Below are 13,924 nucleotides of genomic sequence, written 5' to 3'. Positions count from 1 at the left end.
GTGGCTCCCAAAGCTTAGTGACCATATTAGTCCAGAGGCATATGGGACCTGGCAAAGTTCACACTGAGAATCGGATATAGGGTTCAGGAGCCCCATGCGCCTGCTACGCCAGGGAAGGTGGAGGTGGCACCACCTCCCTGGAGCTTTGAGAGCTTGTGAAAGGAGGGGGTTCGGCAATCCCTCAGCCCATAACACCTGATAAGAGGGAGGAATCTTTGATGCCAGAGTCCAAGGGGAAGGCCTGGCCCCCTCATACAATGAGAAAGATACATACATGGAGAAGGCCATCCTAAATATTTTGTTGTTCTTGTTAATTTTCTTTCCTTGGGGAAGTTCCCCATTACCTTTTAGTTCACCCCCCTCTACATACTTAACTATACCTAGTGATGAAACCACATGGTCTTGGTGTCACTCTAAGTGCCAGCTGTTGAAACGTGATAGGCCTTAATTAGAACTCGTCAGAATGCTTTAAACAATGTAGTCATGTAATTATCACCAATTTTTCTCTGCGATTTATCTAATCAGTGAAGATTTGTTTGGGCATTCTAGCACTTAATTTGAAACCTGAATTCCAGTGCCATGTCTTCTACATAGTCACCAGGATAGGATTAAAGCCGGTATTTGAGTCATAGCTCTCAAGCATGGCTCTCAAACATGGCTAAAAGGGCTAGGTTCCCCAAAGTGGGACTTGCCCAAATCTAGTTTAATTGAAAAACAGGTAATAACCCAGGCAAACTTTACTGTTGGCTACTTAGATGCTTGACAAAGTTTCCTGAAAACAGTTTGTTGCTAACTACCAAAAGACTTTAGAGAGCGTCACGGAGAGGCCACTGCGTGTTTTTACTGAAGAACGCGTCTACTTTCAATTTCAATTGCCAATGTAGTGCAGGGTCCTCTGTCAAAATGTCCCAAATGTTTCCTTGAAAGGCAGAATGTGAAGCAAACCAATGAGTTCAAATTATATTTTGTATACAACCAATAAACAGCAATGTAATTCATACGGGTGTATAATAATCTTTTTTCTGTGTTCTCTTAAACAGATACTAATTTTGTCTTGGGTAATGCCCAGATAGTGGATTGGCCAATCGTCTACAGCAACGATGGATTTTGCAAACTATCGGGATATCATAGAGCAGAAGTTATGCAAAAAAGTAGCACCTGCAGGTTTGTTTGCACATGTACTTTTTGTAATACACTGTTGTTTGACTGGTTATTAAGCAAGGCATGGTTGAATCTCATGTGTGACATTTAATTGAATTATTTATTCGGGTGTAATTGAGGTGTGAGCCAAACACCTGTGACATCACTTTTCAAAGGAAAGCCTTCCAAATGGGTATATATGTTTTTATTTTATTTATTGGTTATTTATAATGCGCACTATACAGCAAAAATTGTTTCAAGGCACATCAAGACAAGAGGGGAATAGGGGAGGGGAGTAAGGTACAAAATAAAAACAATGTTATTAAACATTCTTTAAAGTCGGAACATGCAAGTGCTACAGCTTGAGAGCAAGGGGAGAGGGAGGTGATGGAGGGGTAGATGGAAGGAAGACAAACAAAGACATTCTGACTAGGTTGTGAGACGATTTCGAATGTGCAAGTACTGAACATGAAAGAGGAGGAGGAAAGGAAGTGCAAGAAGGGACGGATGAGATGTACAAAACGTGCAAAAAGTTAAAAGTGCATGGACAAGTAGGCAGTTTGCATTAGGAACCCGATGCAATATATGACAAGCAGGTATGAGGGATCTGAAAACTGGAAAAGCCTCGCCTCATGGAATGAGGGGCTACATCAGGCACACAGGCAAACAGTTAAGACTAGCAGCTAAGTGACTGAAGACTGGAAAAGCCTCACCTCATGGAATGAGGGGCTACATCAGGCATGCAGACAAACAGTTAAGACTAGCAGCTAAGTGACTGAAGACTGGAAAAGCCTCACCTCATGGAATGAGGGGCTACATCAGGCACACAGGCAAACAGTTAAGACTAGCAGCTAAGTGACTGAAGACTGGAAAAGCCTCACCTCATGGAATGAGGGGCTACATCAGGCACGCAGACAAACAGTTAAGACTAGCAGCTAAGTGACTGAAGACTGGAAAAGCCTCACCTCATGGAATGAGGGGCTACATCAGGCATGCAGACAAACAGTTAAGACTAGCAGCTAAGTGACTGAAGACTGGAAAAGCCTCACCTCATGGAATGAGGGGCTACATCAGGCACACAGGCAAACAGTTAAGACTAGCAGCTAAGTGACTGAAGACTGGAAAAGCCTCACCTCATGGAATGAGGGGCTACATCAGGCACACAGGCAAACAGTTAAGACTAGCAGCTAAGTGACTGAAGACTGGAAAAGCCTCACCTCATGGAATGTGGGGCTACATCAGGCACACAGGCAAACAGTTAAGACTAGCAGCTAAGTGACTGAAGACTGGAAAAGCCTTGCATCATGGAATTAGGGGCTACATCAATCATGCAGGCAAACAGTTAAGACTAGCATGTAAGTGACTGAAGACTGGAAAAGCCTTGCCTCGTGGAATGAGGGGCTACATCAGGCATGCAGACAAACGTTAAGACTAGCAGGTAAGTGACTGAGAACTGGGGGCAACATAGCCAAGGCCAAAATTGCAAGAGGCAGGCATCCAGAAGACATTGAGAACAGGAAGGTGTGGGTTACAGTGAAAGAACATCGGACATAAGTGAGGGGTTAGGGAAGGGAGGACACATCGAGCACATAGTAAGTAATGTAGCCATATGGCATGAGAAAAAGAACAGTCAAAAGATCACTAAAGACCAAGAAGCAGGAGCAAATAGGCACATTATGGTGTGTTTAAGGAGGACACGTCTTACCCACAATGAAGGGGTTATAACAATATATAGCAGCAAGGCAAGACGGCAGTGTGCTGGGCAAGCATGTGGGAAAGCAGTGTGGGAAAGCAGTGTGGGAGTGTGTCAGCAACAACAGCAGGTATACAAAATGTAGAAGTCCCAAAGGAAGAGGCAGGAAAAACAAGCAGAAGGCCAGGAGCAGAGAAAATGATTGTAGTCCAATAAAAGTCAGAGTCATATGCTGAGGAACAATGATCAGGATACAAGACAATCCTAAAACAGTGTCGCTGCATCAGTGAACCTAAGTAGCATAAGCAATGTTCTAAAAAGGTGTTGAGCCAGCGGGAAGGGGAAACAGGCCCTTCCTTATCTTCATTGAAGCAAGGTGTCGCAGCAAAGCGCCATAACCGCAGGCGTTTCAGTGAAGAAACAGGTGAAGCAGGAGAATCAGGGATGAGGGGCATGGAAATGTGCTGAGCCGCCAGAAGCCCTGGGCAGGCTCAGACAAGGGGGACTTTCAAAAGGGGATGCTGGCAAGCCTGCTGGCGTGGATAGCAGATCTGAAGGCATCGGGGTCCATCCAATGAAAGGCACGACAAGCTGCCATAGAGACACTCTAGCGGGGTAGAATGTCATCACGGGCCAGCACAGTGCCTCCTCAGTGATGTTGCATGGAGTAGGGTGGCCATCTTAGAAGGAGCAAGAGCTCCGTGAAACAATGCCAAATTTAGGCATCAGCCTCCTCCTGCACGCAGTGTGCTGCAGGAAGGTGCTGATGTATCCCTCTGGTGGTCGTGGAAAGGATGGCCCACACAGGTGTTGAGCCTTAAAAGGGGGGCTTTCATAGGGGGAACTCTGGCAAGCCTCGGATAGTGGATGGCACAGATAATGTGCAGAATAGGAAGAACAGAACATTTACGACTCCTGCCTCATTGGCTCATTCTCCTAGTATGCCAACCTTTGCTCAAAGTATCGTTCTGTTCACATTCTGTTTTCACTGCTTTATATGCCTTGATAATTAGCCAGCGGCCTGGCACTGATGATTGCAGGCTTGTCGCCTCCACACAGCAGCTTTACTAGGTGCCCTGATTTTCTCCCTATGGGTACTTTGATGTACCCCCAGCATGTTTCTCTCCCATTTATGGTTTCATTCACTGGTCCCTGCTTATAATATAAGTGTCACATTCGCGGTCACCTGATAGAGGGCATGTCTCTGTCCCACAGACCCACCTCACTCTGACTGTGAAGCACGTGTTAGACAGTACATATGAACAAAGTGCAAAAGTGTCAGTGCTTCTATGCGGATAGACACAAAAACCAACAACATCTAACCATTGACACAGTTTATGAGACAGTGTTTTCACAAAACAATTGGCGCTAATCATTCATGGCCCCTTATTAGGTTCTGAATTCCCTGATCAACAGGTGGCATAATTGGTCTATGTCACATCGAAATGTGTGACATATATTCAAGGAACAGGAAGCATGGGATGGGTTTACACACACACATGTAGTCTGTTTAATTACAGTCGGTAACAAAGATCTGAGCCAACGGTTGGGCTACATAAAGTGGTTGATGCGTTCTCCAAGGTTCCATCGGTTACAGACATTCTGGTGCTTTCAGGTTATTGATATTGCAACAGACATAGCACTAGTCAAGGTAGAAAGTGGGGTAGAGTCTGAGGAAAGGTACACCAGCATATCCTGTATAGATATTCTGCCAGGGAGCCAGATGTCACATTCTTTTCCATACTCTTGTGGGTATATTCTGTTTTCAGGGTTATGGAGCTGTTGTTCCAGAATGTCTGACCTAATACCTCGAGGGATCTCCTGGGCTTTTGTTTGAAACTTACGTGTAGTTAGGTTGTTAACCCTACAATACAAACTTATTCTAAAAGACCATTATTGTGTATGGTAGTCTGCAAAAATTCAAATGCGTGTGGAGTCCCAATAATTTTTTTTTTAATAGGTACCAGGATGAAGGTATAGACCAGGCCTCGAGTGGATCTGGACAGAAATAGTTGTTGAGAAAATGTACATTTAGCAGAGGAAAGTGATACTGAAGGCTGATGCCTTCATCAGCACCATTTGAGAGGGGCTGGGGGGTCCGTGCCTTAGTTTGGCCTATCTTCCATGGTTGCTTCTCTTGAATTAGACTCTTCTGAATCATGTAGAGGGCTTAAAGCATGGTTCGTGCTTGTAAATGGACTTTGGTGATTGTGACTGGCATCATTGTCCTGATGACTTCTTATGATTTTCTTGGACAATACCAGCAAATGACAGTCATCCACAGTACACGTTCTAGCTCAAGACAGCTAGTGCCTTCTTGCTCTTCTTATTTTTCAGACTTTGTGTTAAGATACTGACCCTGTTTACAATGTCTTCAAGTTAAGCTGGAAACCTCTCATGGTCCCCTTGGCTAGAGCGATGTGAGCAAACCACTTCAAGCACTGCTCTGTCATGTGGTTGACTTTCAGAGAGAGGCACACATTTCCAGAAAATAGACCAACAAATTATCCGACTAGTCCTAGGGGTCAAGAAGGATGCGGGCAGTGCTGTCGTGGAGGCCATCTTCGGTCCATTCGAGACCCTTGGCAAGGCAGAAGCATGTTCATTGGCAAGGCAGTTTGACCAAAATATGTTTATTAGTGGCCCATGGCTTGCCATTTTAAAGTTTAAATAAAATTAAAAATAAAATAAATTAAAAGAAAAAGAATATATTCCCTTTCGCTAATTTAGTTGGATTCATAGGCCGAAATGCTCTACGGAAATTTCCCTGAGATATAAGCTTCCTCCCACTTTAAGTAGAGTTGCTGTTAATGTAAATCCTGTGGGATTGGCTCACTTAATTCATGCACCTTGCATCTGAATGTATCACAGTGGAAATGCGACCCCCTGCAGGGTGGTGTGAGATAAGGTTTCTCCAATGTTGAACATCCTGTCACAGAACCAAGGGGCAGCTGAGAAATGGGTTTGAAACGATAGGCCTCTCGCCTACAGGGTTGGATCCGATCTTGATGGAGACGGTTACGCCTGTCCCCAATAGAATAATGCATTCCTCTTTACACAAAAAGCTCCAGTGACTTTTGTCTGAAAATGGGAGCCTCATCTACAATGAGGAGAGCAGGGGTGCCTGACTGAAATATCATGATATGCCAGTGAGTGCACTTAATAAAAGTATTGCTAAAAGAAATGTATAAAATCTATAATGCCATAACCCTACATTTGCTTTTATTATGATCTACAAATACTGTATAGATTTTATTAGAAGTTATACCTGTTTCACCTTTTAAACAGACGTTGGTGCCCCCCACCCCTCCATAATACTTTATTTAGGCAGCATTATGTGATGTCTGTCTTAAAATACAAGTGATTGTTTCATAATTTAAAAAAACTTTTTAATGAAGAAGAAGGGCTGCATCTTGTAATACTGAAGGGTTGTGCTTACAGGGTCTTCACTCAGGCTACCCACTCAGGCTGTACGTGTTAGAGGCGTGCTATTCTCTATCTATTGTGGGAAAAGAACAGGCCCGGAGGCTGGCGGGTGGTCAACGGGTAGTCCGTGGTTGAAGAGATGACAAGTGGATTGCCTACAGAGAGATAGAAAGAGTCTTTGTACAAATAGAGAGCAACATATGTGGAGCAAGAGCCATATGCATGTGGGCAACCCCATGTAAGTAGGCACCAGGAACATCACAGACAATGAGACAGAAAACCAAAAAGGGACTCTTCTTCACTCAATCTTTCTTCATCGCTCAACCTCTGTCCTCACATAGATGCAAAGTAATCAACAAAGAGACTTCTATGCACGACGTGTACCCCGTAGAATTCCCTCATGCAAAATTATTATATAAATACAAAATACACAAGATGCAGTAAAAAACTGAAATCATAATGCATAAAAAAAGGCCAACAAGTAAGATAAACACCCCCAGAGCAACGTTAATAAATACAAATCTAAACATTCACATAGCAAAAACTTCACTCCTCACAGACTTTCTGAGACAGATGGAAGCAACTGCTTCCAACCATCAGTCAAAAAACATAAAGACGTTATATAAGTCTAACTTGCACATACTTCACACCAATGTCTATTAATCTGTCTCAATTTAAGCATTCATACATTCATTTGCATGCATCAAATTTAAGTCAAGTTCCAACTACTTTTTTCAAAATATTTCGTCAACATGATCCCAGCTATACTTTATTATATTTAAAAAAAAATTGTGATATATAATAACAGGTTATCTTTGCTGGTATAGCTGGTCGATGTGCGCCAAGTTTCAGCATCGACGGCCCAAAATGTTTATCCATGTCTTCATCAGGACCCATTATAATTTCACAGGGCTAATCTGATAGCAATGATATTATAACGGGTCTTGATGAAAGCCAATACCAAAAAGACTGTTCTGGTTTACTTAAGACATCTGTCCAGCTAAATATCTGTTATCCTATTTGATGTTATTGGTTCTAAAAACTCAAGTACTTTTAACTTCAAAGTCAGAACTCGCCCTAAGAAAGATACCTCTGGATTCTAATGAAACCTCAAACATGCAACCAGTTCCAAATCTCCCTTAACTTGCAATATTGCTGAAGAGATTCATCAACACCAGAGCATTCTGCTGAGAGCAACTCGCTCCTGGGCTCCCTCTTCATCAGAGTTTCAGCATGGCAGGAAGATTGAATCTGTTCTGGCAGCACTAAATGACTGCTGCCACGTGGCAGATGGGAGAGATGTCATTGATCTAATTCTGCTGGATTTGTCTACTTCATTTTACACTGTTGCAAATACTATCATATTATCTCATCAGACACAACCAGGTATTGATGATGTGCTACATCAATGTCTCCCCCACGTCACTGGCCATATTCTATTGAGCTGAACCCATAATCCTATGCCTTTTTCTTTAACACTGGCTGGAGGCTGGGCCCATCATTGGCCTGTACTCTTTTATGAGGTATGAGGCTGGGTGATAGTTTCCAAGTAATTAACTGACTTACTTCCTCTGTCAACAGCTCAAAAAAGGCACATTCTTTATAGGTTCTGATCTTGAGAAGAATACAGCACATTTGGATTCCAAAGTACTGACCTGAGACTAGTGACCCTGGACCCACCCCGGCAAAGTATCTGATAGCTCTAATCGATGAGCTTCCCTAGATTGAAATCTTGCAGTTCTGATTTTTCAGATTTAGCATACACACTGAAAGTCCCTGATCTTGCTTCATGGAGAGTCTTTTTTTTGTTTTTGCATCTTCTATATTATTTTTAATTTGAAACTCTGGGGTGCAGAGTACACCACCACGCAGGCATCTTGGTAATGGGGTTGGATGGCAGGGAATAAAACAAGCATTGGCTATGCCAACAGTTTGGGCTTTTATGGGCCTCTAATAGCAGTGCCTGCAAAATGCCTAATACTTCATACGCATGGTCAATCATTGGGTGGGCAAATAACCAAACACCTACAAACTTTGTGTTGTCTCCAATATATGGTACTCGCACAATCAGAATAGATGCAACAACATGCAACAAAATGGAAGCTCCCGCAACTTCAAGTAATCTGGGCTTTGCTTGGTTGCAAGTTAAGCTAGTAGCCAAAAGAGCGTTTGCTGCTGTGCCTGCAAGAAAATCACAAGTTTCAGCTCTGCACTACTAAAAATATCCCTAATTCTGGTCAATCACAGATGGATGAAATCCTGATTCCATCTCAATGGGATTCAAACATGTGACTATAGATTGCATTCTGTGCTCAGTCAGCGGTGTGCGCTCAACCCAGCCATCTATCCTAGCTAACAAAGCTAAAGATGTTCCCTCACCTCCAACCTGCCTCTGCCCTTCACTTCCTCTGCCTCCACTCTAGCACTTCACCCATCATGGTTACATCCTAAGCGCAGCTGGACGTACTGCCTACCTCCACTTAAAAATGTCCAGTGTTGGTTGTCCTTATCTATGTATGTCCACTTATCAGGGTGCAGCCTTGGAGCAGCAGCAAAGGTGTAGAGGTTGTGTGGGGCATTCCTGTCCTGGTGCTAAGTGGGTTGGACATGAGCCTAAAACACTGGCAAGACTCCCGATTGGCCAGCGATGCCTGCTGACTGGAACAAAAGCAACCCTGAGATCCTGAGTGTTTTCCTGCCAAGGCGAAAACAAGATGCATGTGGTGTCTGCTTTAAGTGGGTCCCTTCCCGGAAAGCGCTACACCAGTGACCACTGCTGCATAAGCAAGCCAATAAGACTGGGGGGTGGGCATTGGGAGATGCGCAAGTCTCACTGCAGTTTGTAAGGGCAGGTAACTGGCATAAAGTCTAGCTTCATCATAGAATGGGCAAGTAAGTACCTTTGGTTGACCCGGAAATACATTCCGGGAGCTGAGCCTCCACAGTTACTGCCATTCTGTTCTACTCTCCTGTGGAGGGTATTGAAGGAGAGTTCAAGTCTCCTGTGTCTTCAGGTGAAGACACAACAAGAGTTAATCTCATGTCTTCGCCAGGTTTGCAGAGTCACCTGGGGGGACGACAACACACATTGCTCATGGGTTGGCGAGGGCAAGATGAACATTTGAACTCTATTATGTTTCAATCAAGGAGGTGGCTAATCAACGATACACAGAATTAAGCGTAACTTGCCAACAAGGGCTGCCCTTCCCTACCTGTAATACTCACTAGCCACTCCTTGCATCACTGTTATGTGGTCTTTGTGCTTCAGAACAGGTGAAAAGACGCCCTAGACAACAGACTCGCTTGCTGAGAAAAGGGCAGCCACCCAGCAAGTTCAAAATTGCCCTAAAGCAACAGAATTGGTTACTTACCATTTCTCAAGCAGGTGGAATGTTTAAATGACAGTTCCCAAGCAGTAGGAAGGCAGTTAATGAAGTATTGACATTGATTTTACCATTGAGTTTCTTTTTCTTCAAGCCAGGCTCATGATGTTTACTAACAGATATCATTGCCACATGGTTTTGTTTTTGTGTGTCTTTATGACTTGAATGAAAAGCAGCATAACACATAGAAGATTTATTTAGGCTGACATAATTTTGAATTCATATACTTATATTATTTTATTCCAAATAGGGAAAACAAGCTTACTGTCATACAATTTTTGGTTCACATATTTATATATGTGTAATTTCAGTTTACAATGTGATTGGTGTACACAATCTTGAAAACACACAGAGGACAGTGCTCATAAGCACTGTCCTCTGTGTGTTTGTGGGATTTTGCTCACACTTTGGATTTCTAACTCCCTGCTGCCCGAATGCGCCACGTTGCCGGCAGTGGTCGAAGTGTACAAAAAGAAGTAGTGGAACTATGTTCCCTGCTGGCCTGGACCCACTCCCCACAAACCTCATCACCACGTCCCCTCCCACAAACAATACACACCCCCAAACACTTGCACCTGCTTTCTAAGGGAACGTTCAGTGCAGTGCACTGAAAGTGCAAATTTCAACTTCTTCCTACACTTTTATTTTAAAACGAAACCATTCAGGAACGGTTGCTTTTTAAAATAAAAGTATAGGAGCTGTAAAAGGTAATTTAAAAAAGTATAGGAGCACCGCTCCCGATCGCTCCCGCTCACTTCGACCACTGGTTGCCGGAAGCGTGGAGCTAGAAATCTGAAGTGCAGGCAAAATCCTGTGAACACATTGAGGACATTACTCACGTGAGCACTGTGTTCGTGAGCTAGAAATCCTGAATGCGAGCAAAATCCCACTAACAGACAGTGGACAGTGCTCACGTCAGAGAGAATCTAAAAGCCCTGAGATCCTCTCAGCCGTGAGCATTATGGGGTTTCATGTCTTATTGCAAGTGCCGTATTTGAACCAGTGGTCGAAGTGTAAGAAAAGAAGTAGTGGAACTATGTTCCCTGCTAGCCTGCCCCACTCCTCACAAACCCCATTGCCCTGCCCCCGCCCACACACAATACAAACCCCCAAACACCTTTGCCTGCTGTTTAAGGGAATGTTTAATGCAGTGCACTGAAAGTGCAAGTTTTAACTTCTTCCTACACTGTTATTTTAAAACAAAACTGTTCCGGAACGGTTTATTTTTAAAATAAAAGTATAGGAGCTGTAAAACGTAATTAAAAAAGTAGAGGAGCGCTGCTCCCACCCACTCCTGCTCACTTCGACCACTGATTTGAACCCCTTTTCAGTTAGTTTAAAAGCGGCGTGGAAGGAAACCAATGGAAAGGAAATGCATCAAAGGACAAAAATAGAAGTGGGGCGAGCCAGACAATTTATATGTGAAGCTGAACACAACGAGTCGGACTGCGGGACCATCAGGGCAAGCATCTGCATGACCCTTCTCAGCTAACAGAGGCAATCATTGATCCAGTAATGGTTCAAGCAATACATGAGAAGTATCACAACAATGCCGATTCTGAAATGAAACGCATAAAGGACAGAAATAATTACTGCTGTCGAAAGTATTGTAAATTATTTTAGCTATTTTAAAAAAGATTATACTCACATGAGTCAATGCATCATTTTATTTGGAAGATGCACAGTATTTTTCCCAATCAAAGGTGGCCGCTAGTTTTGGCTTGTTTCCAGAGAGCTTCCTTAGAGACAGTCATTCAAGATGGCTGCCTCCATTGAAGAACTCCAAGAGTTCAGAGTTCCCAGATGGGCAGGAATGGGTGGGATTAGCTTTAGGGATTAGCATGGCTAGGGGCAGGGAATGGGAGGGATTCAATAACCTAACAACTGTGTTTCCCTCCTCAAATGCCATCTCCATTGGAAAAGCATTACAGACCCTCATTCAAAGCCCATATTTGAAGCTCTCATGTTAAAGCTCTTTTTTTAATGGCAATAGTTACGGTAGCGCTTAAAGATAGTGCTTTCAGTGCCACCTAATAGCCCAAACTAAAAAGTGAAAGCGGGAAAGGTCTGGTTTTTGAGGCCCTCTGGAAGGCCAAGTGAATATGAATGTTGGTAATAGAAAGTCCAATAGAGATGCAGAGATGGGCAATTGGAATTTAGGGAGGGTCATGGTTCTGCAGCACAGTCGAACATGCAGGTAAGCACAGAATTCTCAACACAGTTATTTTGTAACAAGAGGTTTTTAGCAATTTCCTTTATTCAAATGATGTTCAGGAGCCCGTCAAGCAGGTTGGAGACAATTCCAAGTACGGGTGCTAGACAAGAAAAAGAAAGGCTCCCCTATTTGGCTCAAGAGATGTTTGGGAAGCCTTAATGTCCTCCCTGTATTGAGTGTGAGGGGCATTTGGGAATACATGCAGTTATGTTTGCGTTCAGCAAGATGGAACCTGTTCTGTGCAAGGTGTTATGGGCCAGGCACAGTATTTTAAAAACTGTGCACTTGGTTACAGGGAACCAGCACAAAGAAATCAATGAGGGCAAAAGAGGCCTCCGGAGTAATCTCAGCAGAATTCATGCACTCAGAATTTGTGTGCACTGAAGTCTTGCATGGAATATAGACAGGTGTCCTGTGTATACTGCGTTACGAGAGTAAAATCGGAAGATGTAAAGCCATTTAATAAGATAAGTTGTTACAGAAATGGAAAAGAAGTCTGTTATCGTTCAGAGAACTTAATTGTCCCATACGGGAATGCACTTTTTAGATTTGGGAGCTTAAGTGATTATCAAGTAGGACTCCGAAATTGCGACCTGATTGGTTGAGGTGGCACAGTCCCCTAGGCCAGGGACCTTGGTTGCCATGCCCGCCTTTTTCCGGGCTATTAGTATCCGGGATAAGTATTTGAGAACAAGAGATTGCATCTAATCGTTGATACGAGTGGACATATTGAATTGAAGATTTTAGGAGGAAGCAAGCTGGTAGAATGACCTCTGAACACTGCATAGTGTCTTGAATTTGACCCATTTCAGGACAAGAAGTCGTTAGAGGGAGTCATGGGCAATGATGTTGTGTACTTCGATCAAAACCTAGATCATCTGCATGGCTGCATTTCTCAAAAAATGGTTTTATCTGGGCTTTCCTCCTGACCTCACTTCGGACAATAATAATATTTATTCATATTTTTCCCCAAACCTGCCAGGCTGAGAGCTTGAAAGCAATTACGGTCAACATAGCGCAAAGCAAAGTAGTTCTCTTCAAAGAGATGTTATTCTTGCTTGCATGGTGTGTGTTCACTCATTTAAGTTTTAAGAATTTCCCTATGACTAATAAGGGTGTTCTCAGAAAAGTGTAACAATCGCATAAATCATATTGGCTTGGGGCCTCACATCTATTAGGGAGAATGGTCCCTCCACTCTGGCTGAGAAAGCCGACAGACATCTATATGGATTTGGTATGTTAGGGTCTGCTTCCTAATGAAACTGCCCCTACCATATCCACCAATTGGTCTTCCTTAAAGTAGTGTCCACAGTCAGGTTTCAGTACCCAACCAGTAGTGCAAGGGTGTGGTCAATCTCTGGCAGCACTCTGTTTAGGTAGGTGATAAAATGCTACTTGTCCACTGAAAGGACCTACAGGGATGCATTTATGAAGGTCTCAGCCTTCACATAATCGCTGATAGAAATCATCTCTCTGCGCTCCATCCTACCATATTTTCTATATCCAGGTAGGCATATATTTACTCAACAGAATCTGTATCCCACACAATTTACTGTTGGTTCTATGGCTACACTAAAGTTTCCTATCCCAGTCGATTCACAATTTGCTCAGTTGTTTACCTTCCGTAACCTGATTTGTCTCCTGCAGGAGTTCCATGTTAAGGTTCTTTTTCATTAAATAATGTAGGGTCTCTAGACCCTACATTAGATATGGTAGGGTATTTCTATGCCTAACCTAATTATTCATTTCACCTGGTCTTCCTTTTACTGAGTAGCATGTACATGGTCATTTAAGGAGATATGCATATTTGTGTGATGAAACACACTTTTTAAAAAAATTGACAATCATCTTGTATTTTACGTTTCGGAAACTTTACCTATCCGTACCTGTCATCCAATTGAACTTGAAAGCAGTCCTCAACCTGGCAATCTCAACATCAATAATATCAGTGGTTCCCTCGCTCGACTCCAAGTCTTCCATTTGCTCTAGTTTAACTTACAATAGGGAGACTCTACCCGAGTGGTAATCCAGCCTGCATGGCCAACCAGACACGGCCCCCATACATCC

The 13,924-nt window shown here is 43.2% G+C and overlaps 1 protein-coding gene across 1 annotated transcript in view; it reads left to right on the top strand.

Moving 5' to 3' along the window:
- Window positions 1–13,924, top strand: part of KCNH1 (potassium voltage-gated channel subfamily H member 1) — a 2,382,450-nt gene that overhangs the window by 306,793 nt on the left and 2,061,733 nt on the right. The window contains exon 3 of the mRNA XM_069608514.1: window positions 1,041–1,164. Coding sequence (XP_069464615.1) covers window positions 1,041–1,164 — 124 coding nt within the window. The remainder of the gene's footprint in view (window positions 1–1,040; window positions 1,165–13,924) is intronic.

This window comes from Ambystoma mexicanum, chromosome 4q (genome assembly GCF_040938575.1).
Source record: "Ambystoma mexicanum isolate Mex_15411 chromosome 4q, UKY_AmexF1_1, whole genome shotgun sequence".
NCBI lineage: Eukaryota > Metazoa > Chordata > Amphibia > Caudata > Ambystomatidae > Ambystoma > Ambystoma mexicanum.
The sequence above is the reverse complement of the archived record's forward strand: the minus strand, read 5'-3'. Positions and strand labels throughout refer to the sequence as shown.